Below are 17,895 nucleotides of genomic sequence, written 5' to 3'. Positions count from 1 at the left end.
GCAGCGCGACATTCACGTGAAACAAAGGAAACGCGGATAAAAGGGGGGGATTAAGAGACAGAGAGAGATAGAATTGAATAGAAGTCAGCTGATTGACAGACTCTAAATGTGCATCTTATTATTCGTATTTACAAGTTTTCGTAAATGGGATCGACCGCTAAACTAAACATTAAATATACACATTCACATAATGGATCCATCCATCGATGGTAATCCTATAGTTGTCCAATATTAAGTGTTTTAATCTAGAAATATGTTTCTGTTTTTCGGTTTGCATAAATTAAGTGTATTTCGATATTGTTGTTATTTTAGTTGCTGCCGCTAATTGAAGAGAAGTCTTTTATCAGTTCTCATTGCCTCCGTTTCTCAATTGCACACACTTATCCACTCCTCCACGTGGCATTCCTCGCACTCGACGCTACAGCACCATTGAAATTTACACCGACAGCGTTCGGCGCGTCGTTCCTTAACTTGGCTGTGACCACGCCCACAGCAGAGGGAGGCGCAGCCGTCGCTGGTTGTGGAATTGCGATTACATTTCCGACCAAATGTGCCTAAAACGTATGGAAGGAAATAAGTTAAATAATTCAAGTTTAATTTGGGAACATTTTTAGAAAGTCGATAATTATTTTATCGTAATTAAAAACTATCTATCATTAATTTCCTCAAAAAAGCGATAGTTAGATTAATTTAAGAAGATTAATAAGGTTAATTTAAAAAGCAATATATTATGATTATTATATTGTAGTTATCGATAAGCTATCAAGTAATCGACTGTATAGAAAACTCTATAAAGTACTTAGTCGATAACCCTTGTGTTGTTAGTTACAATTCTAATGATCCATCGAGTAATGTATCGATTAATACATACTAAATTATTATAGTAAGCAATCGATAGCTCGTTGGATCGATAGTTTATCGATAGATTGAATACACATTATCGATATATTTTAAAATTTATCGATGCAATAATATTATTATTTAGAACTTTGATCCAAAATTCGTACAATATATTGAATATATTTAATAATAATATGCTTTACTGATCGATTAGAATATAGCCTTGACTGTCTAACAGCTTTATGTTTTGAATTCAGAGAACGTAACGGCAATATGTATCTAAGTAGTAGTAGTAATAACATTATTTATATAACAAATTCTACAGTTATATATTTAGATCGACATTTTGGGCGAAATTTATTTGTTTATTTATTTGGTAAGCCAGAAGCATTAAATCAGTCTCCAGATGCAAGTAAGTTTGCAAACGAATTAAAGTATAGATTTATCAATGGTTAGCTTGAGCGATAAATTGCTTCGAATGGCGACATTTGCCGTAGTGCTCCCCATCTGTACAGTTCACATCGGAGCCATTAAAAAGCGATAAATAAACAATTAAGTGCAACGCTAAGCAAAGTATCATAATTGTTAGATGTTAATTGCCAACGTTAATTGCCATCATTTGGCTAGACACGGCACATGAATCAAGCGCCTGTTCAATGGGGCGACCAGTATGGTGTTTGGCGGGCTTCGGGTTGGACGGATGCAAAACCAACCCCGGTAGACCCCGGCCTCCCCCCGAGCCCCCGGACCTCCCTCGGCCAGCGGTAATTATAAATTTGCGTCGTAATTAACACTTTAAACTGGCCCGCAGTCGCAGTCGCTTTTGATAATTTGCAAATGTGTCAACAGCAACAACAACAACTGCAGCCACAAAATGGCTAACGAAAATTGCAAGTGGCAGTTAGACGTAAATGTTGTTGTTGCTCGGTTGTTGTTGCTGTTGTTGCCGGTTGTTGGCTGAGTACGTGCCGTGCGCATGCGCAGCTCTCGACTTTGTCGTGGCGCATTTTGAGTTATGTGGCATGCTTGGTAGCTCCGTTAATAAATGGTTATTTTTTTTTTGCAGTTGTTGTTGTTTTTGTTGTTGTTGTTGTTGCTGTTGTTACCCGGCTGCTGTTAATTTGCATTTGTGATTTATTTATTAGAGGCAAATCAAATTTATCGCTTAACCAAATGCTAATAAATCATTTTTAATTAGTTGCCCCTTGTCTGAGTGTGACCGAATTTTTGACATTTCCTTTTTTTTTGACAATCTGCAAATTTTAAAAGTATTTGCTCTTATCATTTTTTTGAATATCGATTCGAAGCGTTACAAGTAGGGCAATGAGGGGCTGTGCAATATTATTTATGAGTTCAGAATAGTTTTTTGGATTGGGAACAAACACACTCAAATTTTGATTATAAACTAAATTTTTAAATAAATTTGTGCATAAGTCAATATTTTGTAGGTCGCACTTCTTGCTTTAAGCAATATTAGTAAAGATCTTAGCCATAACTTAATGGAGGTTCTAGAAGGTTTTTACAAAAAGTGGGAATATCATTTCTACACATACTATAATAATATCTACTTGTTCTCAGGAATACTACTCCAATTGATGAATCTATCACTTACCCTGAATATCTGCGCCCAGGTCGCGCTCACAAAAGTTGGGCGAGCGCTGATAATAGAAGAGCGACGTCTCCAGCTTGCGTGCCACGCGCGCCGCGTTCTTATCACCTTTGGGCTGGCGTGTGCCTTGTTCGGCGTCTAAGTCGCGCTGGCTCCCGTGACCCGCCAGTGTGCCAGACGCATCGCCGCCAGCCATATCCGAGGAGCCGCCGGCGCCGTTGCCACCGTTTGATTTCTTATTGCGTGCTCGCTTGAGCACCACGACCGGCTCACCGTTGCCAAGATTCGATTGATCCACCAGAATGGCCTTGCGAAACTGATGCTTCAGCACTTTGCCCACGATATGGAAATCGGGCGCCGATTTCCAGCAGGTCTTTAGCTGGCAGCTACCCGACATGCCGTGACATTTGCAACGAAACTCCATATTGTTTGATACGGCCTACAAATTAGAACGAAGAATTGGTATATTGGGCATATCGAGTCAAAGATTAATCAATAATTGAATTCTAGATCTATAATTCTAGATTATATTTGAAAAAGTTTTTCCTTCGTGCTGACATTTTTCTTATCTACAGATGATAATTAATACAAGCTAATTATAATTCAAATAATTATCTGCATGTTTACCTTGTCATATTTCAATACTAAACTTTTGCAACAATTTTTAAATTTTATAATAAAAAGACACTTTTATGAAAATAATATTGCCCTGTACCTATCCTCTATATTTTGTTCTTAAAAGCTAAATTTTATCTCTTAATTTTTATAATTTGATATACATATTGAATGATTAGGAAGACACTCGATTTTGTTGACTATTTAATATATAAATAAAAAATAAAAAGAAAATCAAATGTTTCACTTACCATTCGGCCCGCATTGTTGTTGTGCAGATTAATTTTGGATTGTATATCGCCGGCCTTTTCGCGACAATCTAGAAATAACTTGGAATATTCCACACCAAAGTCCATGTTGTGAGAGCAGCCGCCCCATTTCCAGCGACTGGCGATTTTGGAGCGTTCGTATTTCTTCTCCTCTTCGGGCGTTAGGATTTGATTCGTTTCCATATATTGGAGAAATTGCTTCTTCTCCTTGTCGAGCGACTGGCGCAGATTCTTGTTGAGTGTCTTCCGATTTATGGTCGGATCACAGCCGCAGGACATCAAACGGCCTTGGCTGCAGGCGCGCGCCACACTGTGGGCCACCCCGGCCGCTGAAATGGCAAAGGCAAATGCGCTCTCCCGATAGCCTGTTGAGAAGATTGTCGAGATTTCAGTATTGGAATTGGAATTGGAGCTGCAGTTGGAGTTGGAGTCGGAGTGTGCCACCTGGGATTCATTGCAAACTATCGCAAAATATGCGGCGTTATTTTTAACACTGAATGCCCAAGCAGTTGTTGTCGCTGTCTTTGCGATCGTCCAGGGAATTGTGCGGCATTTGGCTTTGACAAGCGTTCGGACAAGCGTTCAAGTATTGCCGCCAAGCCCCAAATGCCGCCAGCCAGAGCCTGGCCAATTCAATTGATTCCATCGATCGATCAGACAAGTTTTAATGATGCAAAATTGTGGGCACAGTCAGAGCCCCGGCCACAGTCCCAGCCAGAGCACACCCACCCAGGCGGTTAGTTGACGGCTTATGCAACAGCTGTCAAACGGCTGTCAAAATTGACGTTAATCATGACCGACATGTAACGTCATTGAGCGGGCCAAAGTTGGCAACATTTGTCAATCGATTGACATGCAAATTGTCAGCGCCACTTTGCATAAGACAAACCAAAAGCCAAAGCCAATGCGCCGGCGACAGTACATATGTCAATGTGACAGGCGTGCATCAAGAAGATGGTAGCTGCTAACAGGTAACTAAAAGGGGGGGGAGGGGGGGACATACCTGTCAAACAATCAGTCAGATGGTCAAGAGATTCAGAGTCCGTCCGTCACTCAGGATGCGCACGAATGCAAATGTCAATGTTGTGACAAGTTGTCGTTGTCGTACAGCCAAGGCGGACGAGTGATCCCAGCGATTCGGCGATCGAACGTTCGATTCGATCCAATGTCAATGGTGTAATGCAAAAGTGTAGCGCGCATTTGATTGACGATTAAGACGCCATCAATCAATGCATCAATGCGCACAGTAGCCGCAGCCTAGCAGCTCCATCTACCTCTGTCTCTCTCTCCCCCTCTCTCTCTCTTTCACTCAGGTGATCTGTGTGATCGTTGATCGCTGATCGCTGATCGGTCGATTGGGTCTTGATTTATGCACGCTTTGTTCCCCCTCTTAGGCCATTTGCAAATCCAAATCACATCATTGCCAGCGAGTTACATTTGACAATGCCTTGGGGCCAGTGACGTGCTTCTTACTGCGCATAAATTGGCAAGCAGCGATCGAGTCGGGCGAGCAACCGATCGCTGCACTGGCCCCAAACAACGACCTGTCCCTGTCCCTGTCCCTGTCTCTGTCTCTGTCTCTTATGTTGCAATCCCAAGTAATTGTTTGCGACATACGTCGCTCGCTTGTTGTCACATGCATTTGGCTGAACCGAGACCAAGATAAAGGTCGATCGTCGTCGACGATCGTACGTAATCCTTTTACTACTTTTGTACATGCCTGCTGCCGCAACAGTCGCAGCCCCACTACCCACATCTCAGTCCCCAGTCCCAGCCTCACTTGATTGACAATAATGCATGGCGAAGTAGCAGCAACAGCAGCAGCCGCGGCGGCAGCAGCAACGATCTGCGACAACGACGACGACGATCAACGATCGGCCAGTTCCATAAGTTATAGTAGATGTATGCAAAATAGTTGACCTGTCCGTGCGCCGTTCGATTGTCAGTCATTGTGCCTCTCCGACTTGATTTGTTTCGTTTCACTTGGCCGATCGTCGTCGATCCCTCGCTGCTTGGGGCTGCTCAGGTTGCCCGGTTGCCCAGTTGCCTTGTTGCTGGCCTGGGCTATGCCTCTGCCCTTATAAGTCTCCCAGTCGCAATCGTTGCACGCGTTGCTGTTGCCTGTCAATATTGACTCTCGTTATGTGCAGTTCAGTTCGGTGTTTCCTTCCTTATTTAATGGACACACGAACGGGCCGCTTGACAAACAGACAACCGGACAGCCAGACAGACAGACAGCCGGCCGGCCAGATCGGCAGACATGTCACTGACATAAGCTTGGGTTTACCATATTCGTACGCTGCGCGCCCCGTTGAAGGCTAGTCGAGAGTTACTTGGAAGTGCTGCTCCGCCTGCTCCGCCTGCTCCGGCTGCTCCGACTGCTCCAGCTGCTGCTGCTGCTGGTGTGGCATGCATTTGGAGATTTATGGTTCGGCATTGTTATATTGGGCAGTGTTGTTAACTTTAACCCGGCTCATTTTGGTATTTGGCTGGATTAAGTTTTGTGCACTTGATGCCAGTCCCAAGATTATGGCTAAATGCAAATTATATGTAGATATGCTGTAATGACATTGTTTTGCGCTTTGTCGGAATTACTAAGCAACCATATACTTTGCTTCTGCAATGGGAACTACTTTTTAACTTATCCCTAAACTAAACGGATCATTCGGTAAATTTACTTATCTAAGAGAAAATACTTTAGGCTAAATGGCATAAGATATATCTATTATGTTGTTGCATTTAAAAGATATTATATTTTTTGATATCATCTATTATTATAAAGCACAAATCTGATTAGAAAATCTATCTGATCTCTCAGCTGGAGGCTTATCTTAACCTAAGCTCATGCCTAAAAAATATTGAAACATAAGTTTGTTATTATTGATATGAGACTACACAACAATTTTCTTATAAAACTCGAGAGTTAGATATATATATTTTCTAAAAACTTACTTTTCTATTTATGGCATATAATATTCTATCTTATATCTGTAAATCTTAAAAAAATATTTGAGTTCTCATTTATATATCATTATTTAATTTAGAAACCTAGCAAATGTCTTACTCTACCTTTATTATAATTTTTAAAATAAATCAATGCACCATACTTTTAAGAGCATTAGCCGCAAATAATACATATTTAAATCCAATGCTGATTATCAATATTGGAATATTGCAAATATAAAACGATAAGCTCAAACGTACTAGAACTAGACACTGTAACTTTTTTTTTTTTTGAATCAGTTCAAGGGAGAAAAGAGTCAGATTCTAAGATGTTTGTCCATCTACATAATGACTATATGCATAAGAAAAGTGCATTTCATTTCATGATCTTCCTCCTCCTCCTTAATCTCCTGCTCTTAATGCTCGTTTGAATAGAGTAGCTTCCAATTGGGAGCAATCACTTGTAATGCGCTGATATGAGCTTTACTAACTATAAAATGATTCTACAGCCACAAAAAAGCATTGCAAGATTGCCTTATGCTCCATCTTAGGGTGTTTGAAGTTGATTACAAATCGGAGTTTCTTTGAAAATATGCGAACTACACCGAATCGTTAATGCTTTTAATCACAACAATTGCTGCTGCTATTGGCATCTGCTCAGCTGGACCATGCCCATTACCAAATTCACATCCAGATCCAGTGGCACAACCAGATCCATGTCCAAGTCCATGTCTGCTCTCATGCCGTTCAGTCGTTTGCTGGTTCGTTTGTCTCTTGAAATGTCTGGCTGTCGTTTTGCTGTACGTTGTCAGTGGCCGCGGCAGCATCCGTCAACAGAGATAACAATTTTTTAAATTGAAATTGAATGAAGTGGTTTGCTTACAATATAATTTATACGATGAATGCAAATAAATTACGCCGGACTCGGAGTCAAGCCAGAGTCGTCTCCACTCGGCTTGGCTGTGGGCCTTTCCCTTTTACTTGGCGGTCTCCCAGGCAACTCTTCTTGCTGCTTGTTTCTTATTTTTGTTGTTTATTTCTCCTTTTTTTCTGTTTGAGGCTGCATTGAAATTTGTGAGAAATCTTTTCAGCCTTGCTACTGGGAGTATATCGTTTGCATCTGCATTGCATGCCGCCATTTTGATCATTGACCATTCGCCCCATTGTTTTGGCATTTTTACAGCAATCGTATGACGCATAATTTAACTAATGAAGCGCTTGGGAACGCACCTGAAACATTCCTTAAGAGCAGCCAAGGGTTTTTTCAACTAACTAGCCTGATTGTCACCTGGACAATAGCCATTTGTTAAAGATAATTCCTTTCCTTTATATCTGGCATTGTGTTGTGAAGATGTATACTTTATACGTTTTGTTAGAAGTCCCACACTATTTGCCCAAGGAACACCCAATCTGAAACCAGAAACTATCCTTTTCGGTTTAAAATAAAAATAGTTTTCATACAGAATTATAAATAAGTTTGGCTACGTTTGCTACGTTTAAATTTCGGTTATATTAAATTATATATAAATTATATTAAATAATCTAGCGCGCAACTTGTCCACGAAAATATTTACGGTTTGCAAAATTTTCAGAACAACGCGCAATAAACGGTTATTACTATACATACATACATATATTTGTATCTTAAAGCTTATCAGAGCATCAAATGCTAAATATATGTCAAGTCAATGCAATCTAAGCTTCTGCTTCTACTTTCAGATCTTACTCATTTTATTGTACAAGACATATTCTTTGAAATAAATCTCTTTCACTGCAATGTTAACAAAATAACACACAAGACTTTTGGCTGACTTTGGGCAAGAAACTGAACTGTGGGTTAGTTAACAGGTGCTTTAAGCAGACCTTTACAAAATTAGCGTTAGTCTTAATGAACTGATATCCAGTTAGCATTTTACGGAATTTTCAAACACTTAAGTAAAGTAAGCCTTAGAAAGCTGGTAAAGCTGATTTGACTTTAGAAAATATGCTTATTAATGTTCAAAATATTCTTTTTATAAACTTTAGTGCTGAATAATTGCTTTCCATTATAATTAATAGATTGTAATAATTAAAACTTAAAACTGTATGAAATGACTTCACCGTAATTTAACGATTAGTGTTGGTAAACGAATAGTTAATTTTGGCATTCACACCTTGCCCAACGTGCGCTAGAAAATTTACGAAATTTTGCCATTCAGTCACATGGAACTTATTACTACTAAAGCGAATAGCTTTTTAGAGCTTTTGGGTGGTGCCCGCTTTATACAGAACCTGAGACGCTATCCATGTGAGTCATAACAGTAGTTAGTTGATACAGTTGGTGCTTTACGATCGGCGCTTGTGATCATAAACTTAACGCTATTTGCTACTTGGCTAACAAAAGCGTCTAAGAAAGCGGCGACACTTTGTAGATGGTCAGTTAAACGTCATCATGATCAAGATGATCATAAGGCACACGCCGTAGTCGGGGATCTTGTGTGTGTGTAATATAATGCCTGGCCGACAGATTAAGATATCAAAGTCAAAGTTCGCACTGCCGCTGCCGGGATGCACTAGGCCGCGACAAAAGGTGCGCCCAGAACAAGCCCCAAGCGACACTCTTACTAGCTGGAAAACTTAGAAACATGATCTAGCTATTCGCTGACCAACTGAGCCGGCGCATTAGAGAACCAGCTCCAGCTCCAGCTCCAGCTGCAGCGCCAGCTCCGACTGCTGTGGTTTTGTGCCATGTCGTGTCTAATAATGCGACGGCTAATATCATCGGACAGTGGACCAGGGACCACTGCTGGGCACTTTTAATTAGACTCTCTTTATACCCTATATGAATTGTAAATGAGAAAAGGGCGTGATGATGTTGTGCAAATGTTTGTTACACGCAGAAGGAAGCATTCCCCTTATATATACTTTCAGAAGGACGACTGTCCGTCAGAGGGGATATCATTTTTTTCGATACCTCTTCCCATTTCCATGACATTGATTAATATCGATTTAAGATCTAGTTTTTAGAGCATAACTCGAAAATAATAGGAGCTAAATGCCATAAGATAAACACGTTAATAATTCAAGAACCCCTTTCTCATAGGTGAAGTTTCCCATGGAAGAATGTTTGCAGGTTTGTTATAGGTTCTCGGTGCTGGGTACGCGGTATCTACCAGTCGAGCACTCCCGACTAGAGCACCTTTGTCCATTGGTTTTTTTTTGCCTAGCAGCTTGCGTGTGGGCCGTTGCTCTATGCATAACCGCAAACCCGTTGACAGTTTGTCGTTGCCGTTGTTGTCGTTTGCTGGTCATAAAGCGATTTTGTTTGCGTGAAAGCTGAGCCACACTTACGGCGCATTTTAGTGTCAGCTTAATGGCTTTTTGGCCGGCCAGGCTACTTGGGAGCCCCAGCCAACAACTCAACACTCACCTTTCTTGAGCAGATTAGAGGCATGCGGATTGCGGCTCTTCGTGCTCAGAGACGAGCAGTTCCAGCGATGCCACTGAAACTACATTCATATAAAATGATTAGCTAATGATGCAGCCCAGATACCAAAATGAATAAAAATATTAAAAACAGAAAATCTGCAAATTTTGCTAAGCTAATAAAGTTTATGACAATTTGTGTGTGTCGGATAATCTTTTGTTTGAATCAATATATCGAAACTCTTCTCCATTTAGAAGCCATATCCATCAAGTAATTTAGGTTAACTTTTTATGTCAGAAATAAAAAACAAGTATTTGAAAAATTCTTCGCTGATGACAGTTAAAACAGGGTTGCAAGGTTTCCATATATTTTATTTAATTATATTTTAAAATATGAAAGATATGAAAGATAAGAAAGTATAAAGTCGTTTGACAAGCAGAACGTAAATTGTTTTGATATTTATTGATTCACAATTACACAAAATAAATAATTTGTGAATGTATTTTTTGTATTAATATAGTTGAATGGGTTTTTCCCAACTCTCTACTTAAATTTCTTCAAAATGATTGTTAAAATTTACAAAATACAGAAATAAAACAAATATTAAAAAAGCACTTTATCTGGATTTATAAATTGGATTTATAAATTTAAAATGAATTATCATATATATAATATATGTAAACAAATACCTGTATTTGGCATTCCCGTATAGCCATATCCAGGCCCTCCAGAGCAGCAGCTGTTACATCACTTGCCTTGTAGCATAGCTCCAGCTGATCCTTGGTCAGGCCTGGAACCGAGCGGCACGTGGCACGTCCGTCCGGCAAGCCATACAACCTATATAATAAAAAGGAAAAAGAAAGAAATGTCGGATTATTAATAGATTTAATGACAGGATTATTTAGACTACTTTTATTTACTTCCTTATATACATATATCGATGTTATGTAAGCGTTAAATTTTTTCGTATCAGTTTTGATTTGTGTTTGTGCTTCTGCTTGAATATAAATTTGATTACAACAACCGCAGCTGGCAATTAAATCGCATTCCCCAACCCAAGCCCAACTTCAGAGCGAACACAAATCACAGCCCAAGCCCACACAGACCGCAGCCGAAATTCGCCATTAACCTTGAGCGCCAGAAACCGCAAAAGTCCCAAATAAAATATATAAAAATGCTGGCCAGCAAATTTAATTTAATTTCATTTTATTTGTTTATGTGAAATTTAATTTGACTTTGTAGCAGATTTAATCAGCAAACGCGCTCAACAAAAATAGACAGACGGACAGTAGCTAAATTAAATTCCAGCGATGTCATAAATCTCCAGCCGAATCTTTGGTCTATGACTCACACAGAACAGAAGCTTGGCTTGGCGCGGGACAAGCTGAGGGGCTGTCTAAGAGCTTCAAGCCGTGGCTCTCATTGAACTCATTTAAAGCGCGCCATGGCATTCAAGGTCAGCGGAGAGGTGTTCTGATCTTGCGCCACAGATACAGATACAGATACAGACACAGACACAGATACACGGAGTGCGAGTGCCAGTTGACGTTGAACAACTTCATCGGGCCATTGGCATAACCACAAACCCTGCCAGATCCACACAACGCCATCATCATCGCATCGCATCGCATCGCGTTGATCTACGACACGCAGAGCGCAGTTGCTACAGGCTGGCATACCAGGCGTATACGTGATGCGCTCGACGATGGCGTCTTCAATGTAGTTTCTTGCGCACGCCAGTCACCCGGCCAGGGAGGGGCGGAGGGAGGATTGGATTAATTGTAGCACGTAGCGCATGTAAAAAATACTCAAATGTTGAAACGTGCCATTTTCACACACGTACCCAACTGCAACCGATCTGAGGATCTACCATCATTTGGTATGCCATTCACGATGCTCTCCGCAGAGCCTGCGCCTCACTTGCCCCAACTAGCTGCACGCCGTTTAGCAGTTGCCATTGTCTCGACCCAGGAAGGCCTCATTCTCTGCGGATGCAGATGGAGTACGCGACGTTGCGACACAGTTTAACCATGTTAATGAGGTGCAAGTTTTGCGTGGGCTTTGTGCATTATATACATGTAGACATATGCTTAAGAAATTTAAGTTTTGACGGCAGGATATATTAGTAAGCTCACTAAAGATAGTTTCATTTTCTTAGACTCCCAAAATGTCAACGGTTCTGATGCTGAATAAGGAATTACTTATCTTGAAAAGCAGGAGTTATGTATAATCAGAAATTTACATATATTCTCCGGAAAAGATGAACCATTTTAACATGAACAATTAACAATAATATTTAAATGGCTCCTAAAACGGATGAAAGACAGTTTTAGCTTTCTTAAACTCTCGTCTGACAATGGTCAATGACTACGTTACCTTTTGGTACACATCCTTTCAAAAATTTGAATCAGAACTACTGAGGCAATATATGTTGGAAAATACAAAGATAAATGAATAATGAGTAAATAGAGCACATACAGCGCTATGATAAACCCACATTTCAACTATTTTCACTTAATACATTTCTCATATTTAAGATATTTAAATTTAAGAATTAATTATATAATATAACATATATTAGTAGATAATATACAATTTATTTAAGCTGAAATGAAAAGTCTCTTCATGCCGTTTAGCAGATTTGTTAGTTCAAATTATTAAGAGACATCAAATTTATTATCCAAGCTTTATTTTATTGTTGTCTGGAGAGCATATTGATAGCCTCCGTTTAACCTAAACTGATTGAAATGATTTTAAATAAAACTAATTAGAAAATACTTTTTGTTTTAAGATGTCGCTTTTTTTACAATTTTATAATTGATTAATTAAATATAATTAATATTAAATAGACCTCAAAACTTTTGCTAGTTAAGAAAATTCCTATGAAACATTAGGCACTAAAGCAAATAAATGTTGTACTTGATGTTATTATCAAATCGAAGTTGGCAGATGTTTTGAACATTTATTTTAATGCGCAATATTTGATTAATTTCGAGGCATTTCCTTTCGTGCCAGCTGCAAATCAATTGTTGAAGCTTTCGCTTTTGGCTCAGTCGAAAAACTTTTGCACATTTCATGAGTTAAACGTAAAAAAATGTGATAAATTCGTTTAATTACAGTGGCAGCTAGCGTAGAGCTATGGAAATGAAATGCTTCGACTGACTGACAGTGGGGCACCCTGTATTTGAATAGTCGCCTGAGATCAAAAGCATTCCTAGCTGTTGCCGTGGATCCGGCAGCCAGGCTGCCTGGAATGTCTCGTCTCGACCGGGGCAAAGTTATCTGCCCGGCTGAGTCTGCCTCGACTTGAGTCTGCCTGGGTGTGTGTGTGTGTGTGTGTGTGTGTATGTGTGTGTGTGTGTGGGAAACAATGTTTATGCCTAACTGGCTTAGATAGCTAGCTGATTTGATATAGTTTGTGGAGGGGCATAAACCGACGAAAAATCCTTGATTTATGCAACGGGCTACCGTTTGACAGACGAAACGGCCAAAACGCAACTCAAGTAAAGACTTTTGGCGGCGCCTATTAAAGCCTTGCCACACATTTCAATCTTTTTATGGCATTTCAATAGAACTCTGAAGCTTGGACTCGTTCTCTTGGCTGGAGAGCGTGAGAAACTGAAATTATGAAAATGATTTTTTTGCTGCCGTCAAGCGTAAGTATATACCATATGTATATATATGTATATATATTTTATATTGGCTGAATTTTAGTTTGGCTTCTTTCTTGTTGTTTTTTTTTTTTTTGTTATCGTGGCAACACTTTACACGGCTGATAAGCAACAGACTCGTCCTTAAACTCAAATTAAGCGACTTGGCAACATTTTCAGGCCACGGCTAACAGATCGATAAATTTTATAAGCGAATCAATTGCGCTGCTATCGCATCGCGTGAAATACGCGTCGACAACCACATCCACAACCACATCGGATCGACATCGGATCGGATTGCCGCAGATCTGCGAGCGCTGGATGCGGCATGAGTCAGCGTCGGTTCCCTGACTTTGTTGCCTTATCAGTTTTATTGAATTCACTGGCAAAGTCAGCAATGGCAAGCCCAACAACAACAACAACAGCAACGTTGACGGCGACTAAAAGCCATACGCTTTATAAAGCTGTTAACAAAATGTGCATCAGTTTAAATTCTTTATCTGGGAGACGTCTGGCAGATGGCTCTTGAAGATGCTCTGCATTGCATATCTGGCAACCAATTAAATTGCATTTTGCCAAGAATCTTTTATTTTATTTTCTTCTCCTTTTTTTAGTTTTCTCTCTTTAAATTGCAGTTTTGTTTGCTTGATTTGCAGTTGGTGATAGAGCAGCTTCAACGTGTTCCATGCGATGGATAATGAGAGGACTGAAGTCTGTTAAGGGAAGGATGATTATCAAATAATATTGGAGGAATTAAGTCTGCCTAAGGTTATAAGATTATTTATGTTTAATAAAATGTTAATTTTATGTCTTTGTAAGATTTAAAAAGAGATGATTTATTCTATTAAGGGATTTGAAAGATTTAACACTAAATTGGTAAATCTACAAAATTGTATAAGGCAAACTGTCTATTATTATTAAATTTTTATTATTAATAGATATTTACGAATGAGTTTAAAGTGCATCAAATAAAGAAGCAAATGCTGGACTCAATATTTTTCACCCACTATAATCGCGGGGTGTGAAACTTGAAGCCGAAAAATAAACGTTTCACTTTTTTATTCGGGAGGGGTTCATGAATGATCTTTGCAAATGAAACTGAAGCCGATCGTATGATCAACATTAAACTTTCTTGTTAACCGATTCCGATCAACTATTTGGTCAAACTTGTTGATTTGCCAAAACCCCGCCTTGGGGTTAAATTATTCAGCTGTTATCTAAATGTAAAAAGCTTATAGACTTCTTAGCTTTCTGACCTTAACAAGATTATCTAACAATAGGATGTATTAAGTGAATCATAAATTCAATCTTATTTGATATTAACAATCTTTAGTTTACGATATTTTAAACTGAGTTTTTTGCTTAAAATAATAAATATAAATTTAAACAGTTTTCTTGTAGGTATTTTGTGCCAACGTTTTTGAAACTTCGATCCTGATCTCCAGCCCGTACGATCCCTGAAAACATCTGGTGCGTGCTTAATTTTTGCCAACCTTTCAGCTTAGATAATGGTAAACATTTATCAGCGCCTTTTATCAACTTTTATCTAACATATCGCAGCTGAAAATGGGCTGTAAATTTCAGCAAAGAATCGAAATGTTTGCTTGGGGGCAACTTTCTCGCCGATCGGCAACTGCCGAACCGAGGATCAGTTGGCTACCAATTGAGGCGAGTTTATCGCGCTGGCGAGCGATAAGAAAATGCAACAAATTTAACAAGCAATTAAATGTGGTGCCAGGCGCGCATATAAGGCTCAAGACCTGAGGCTGCCAAAGTAGCAGCGGCTCGCTCATAAATAACCCAAACTCAAGTCGTTGCGTTGCGCATACGCCATGTGGTACAGGCGAAAACACTTGAAGTTGTGTGCCTTTGTGTGTGCGTGTGTGTGTGTGTGGTGCACCCAATTAGGATTGGGTTGCTGCACATTATGCATTGCACTCGCACTGTCATCATTGGGGGGCGTGGCCGTGTGTGCTTCATTTGCATTTCAAACGAAAATTGTGGCAATTGTGGCTGCAGATGCAGTTGCACTTGCAGCTGCGTGAGTGTGTGTGTGTGCGTGAGTGTGTGTGTGCCTCATTATGCGCTGCAATTATGACGTTGCAACTACGAGGAAGACAACGAATTGCAAGCTGCTCTTCAGCCTGCATTGCTGCAGTCTCGAGTTGACTGCAACTGCTCGTTCTTGTTATTGTTGTTGTAGTTGCTGCGTTGTCAACAAGCAAAAAAGTATGTTGACAACCCCATGCAACAACAACAACAACAACAGCAACGAGATTAACAAGCTGCAACTACTAGGCGAGGCAACCAGTCAGTCAGCCAGTCAGCCAGCCAGCCAGTCAGTCAGCCGCACCTGGAACCTGGACAGACACTGCCTCTCGTCCGCCTGATTGCGCACAGCACACACCGGAGTCGGAGACCGATTGACAGCGCCTGGCGCATTATAAGGCCTGAGTGCCACGGACCACCCTGCAATTGAAATCAACTCAATTGTGTGTAGGCTGGTCGCAGTTGATGCGAGGACGAGAACCAAAGACAACGAGCACAGCAGCCACAGCAGCAAAAAGGGAGCTGGGTGCTGCGAGCTGGGAGCTGGAAGCTGAGAAATTGCCAGTTGCCAGTTGGCTGTGTTCTCTGGGTGGATACCACGTTCAGTAGTGGCCATGAACCATTCAAAATGGCGTTGACTCTTTGGCAAAGTACTCGTTGTTTGGTCAAGCCAAATAGCAGAGCATAGCAATGGCTACATGCTGCTGCCAAGAATCAGTTAAGGGATTAAACGAGGCAGAGACTTGGGCTAAGGAATTTAAGACATAATAATTGCCATTATTACTTAAGAATATTTTCATAATTTTTATCATTATTTAAGAAATTTTTTAGTATTATTTAAGAATTTTTACTACAGAATGCATCAATGTCGGTACGACATTGGAAGAATTGTGAATCGTTTTTACAGATTCTTGCGGTAATATAGCTACACGATATTGATGAGATTTGGTTCATATGCGCGGTGCTTGTTAAAACCGATCGTTTGTATGCAAATTATAGTAGTCTGATCTTGACAAAATATTGCTAGTAAATGTCGTGTTTAGTCAAGATGTCTTGAAAAACAAATATTAATGTGGTCCGATCTGGCGGTTCCTATATTAAAAGGTAGACCCATGCAAAATGCCATGATGACAGCCTTAATACAATAATTTTAAAAAAAAAAAAAAAACAGCTTAGCGAGTGTCCCGGGAATGGGTAAAATCTCTGTTAACAGAAAAAAGATTTGAAGTCCGGGAATAAAATCGTTTAGTGCAAACCCAGTTTGAAGTTGAATTGTACTTTTATCCTATGATTTTATGAATGTACAACTTAATAAATAAATAATATATCGAAAAAAAAAACAAAAAAACTTAAAAAAGTAGATTGACTTAGGTGAAGTAGGCTAAGCGCTGACATATATATTAGAGAGGTCCTCAATATTTGATATTTTGTTTATTTAAAATAAAATAAAGCTGGTCTAGATGCAATCATAGTTAAATTAATCTTATTTAAAAGTTATAGATTGAACATATTAAAAAGCGTTGCAAGAAATAAGTACTTAAAATTAGTTCTGCTTGTAGTTAAAGCGCAGCTTAACAAAGTTCGCATAATCGTTTCGCTTTGAACTGAGCACAGCAACAACTGCAGGTAATTAAGCAGGTAGCTGAAGGGGTCGCTCTTATGGCTAGATCAATATTAATTATGCCAACACCTTTGGCTGACAGTTTTCCGGAGCGGTCAACAGACGTGTAAGACTCGCATTGATTAATCTGTTGACTCAGCAACATAAAGTGCTCTTGGCTGTGCTGCTGTGTGTTGTTGTAGCTGTTGTTGTTGTGGTTGTCGTTTAATTAATTAACTTGCCACCGACAACGGCAGCAACGGCAACAACAACAACAGCAAGGGGCCGCGCTTGTGTAATGCTTGGGTTAATTTGTTGACAGCCCATTTACACATTTGAGTTTTGCTTTACATACGCGCCAAGGTGTTGATGGATACGCTGGACAGCTATAGATACGTATGAGGAGTGGGCATGTATCTACAAGATACTCGCACTTACCAGCGTGTGCAGCAGGCCAAGATAATCACAACAATTAAATGCAAATGGCAATGACGCGACGGCGACTGTGCGGCAACAAAGTTAGTTCCCCCGTTGTTGTTGCACGTTGCCGTTGCCGTTGTTGTTGCTGTCGCTGTCGCTGTTGTTGTTGCTGTTGCTGTTGCTGTTGTTGCTTGCCACGCAGTCATCGCTCGGCTTTGATTTGCATAAATTTTCATACAATTGAAGCCCAAATTCTAGTGGCAGCACATTTTTGTTGCTTTTGTTGTTGCTGGACACACAAGTTAGTTGCTTAGTTGTTGCTATTGTTGCTGTTGTTGTTGTTGAGCTGGTTCGCCGCAGCCATGCAACAGCAAACATTTTGTAGTACACATTGAAGCAACACTGCAGCTCGGCTTGCTTGCCACTTTACATATTCGCTGCATAGTTTAAACAATATTTTTGCCTTTTCGAAATAATGTAAATATTTTTGTTGT

At 39.9% G+C, this 17,895-nt stretch overlaps 1 protein-coding gene and 1 long non-coding RNA gene across 2 annotated transcripts; one reads left to right on the top strand and one right to left on the bottom strand.

Annotated features, from left to right (window-relative positions):
* Positions 1–188: 188 nt before the first annotated feature.
* Positions 189–17,799, bottom strand: Wnt10 (Wnt oncogene analog 10). The gene is given in 8 exon segments (XM_064685918.1): positions 189–554; positions 2,453–2,888; positions 3,316–3,698; positions 9,686–9,764; positions 10,372–10,519; positions 17,420–17,537; positions 17,540–17,583; positions 17,585–17,799. Coding segments are annotated over 8 exon segments (1,449 nt in total). The 5' UTR covers positions 17,638–17,799; the 3' UTR covers positions 189–366.
* Positions 1,171–1,901, top strand: LOC135431040 (uncharacterized). Its single transcript, XR_010436720.1, has 2 exons — positions 1,171–1,604; positions 1,652–1,901. It is a non-coding gene; the product is annotated as an uncharacterized LOC135431040 (long non-coding RNA).
* Positions 17,800–17,895: the final 96 nt, after the last annotated feature.

Source organism: Drosophila montana, unplaced genomic scaffold, assembly GCF_035044405.1.
Source record: "Drosophila montana isolate Dmon_TW-CO22-7 unplaced genomic scaffold, ASM3504440v1 contig_3123_1, whole genome shotgun sequence".
NCBI lineage: Eukaryota > Metazoa > Arthropoda > Insecta > Diptera > Drosophilidae > Drosophila > Drosophila montana.
Note: the sequence above shows the minus strand (reverse complement) of the source record. Positions and strands in the feature narration are given on the sequence as shown.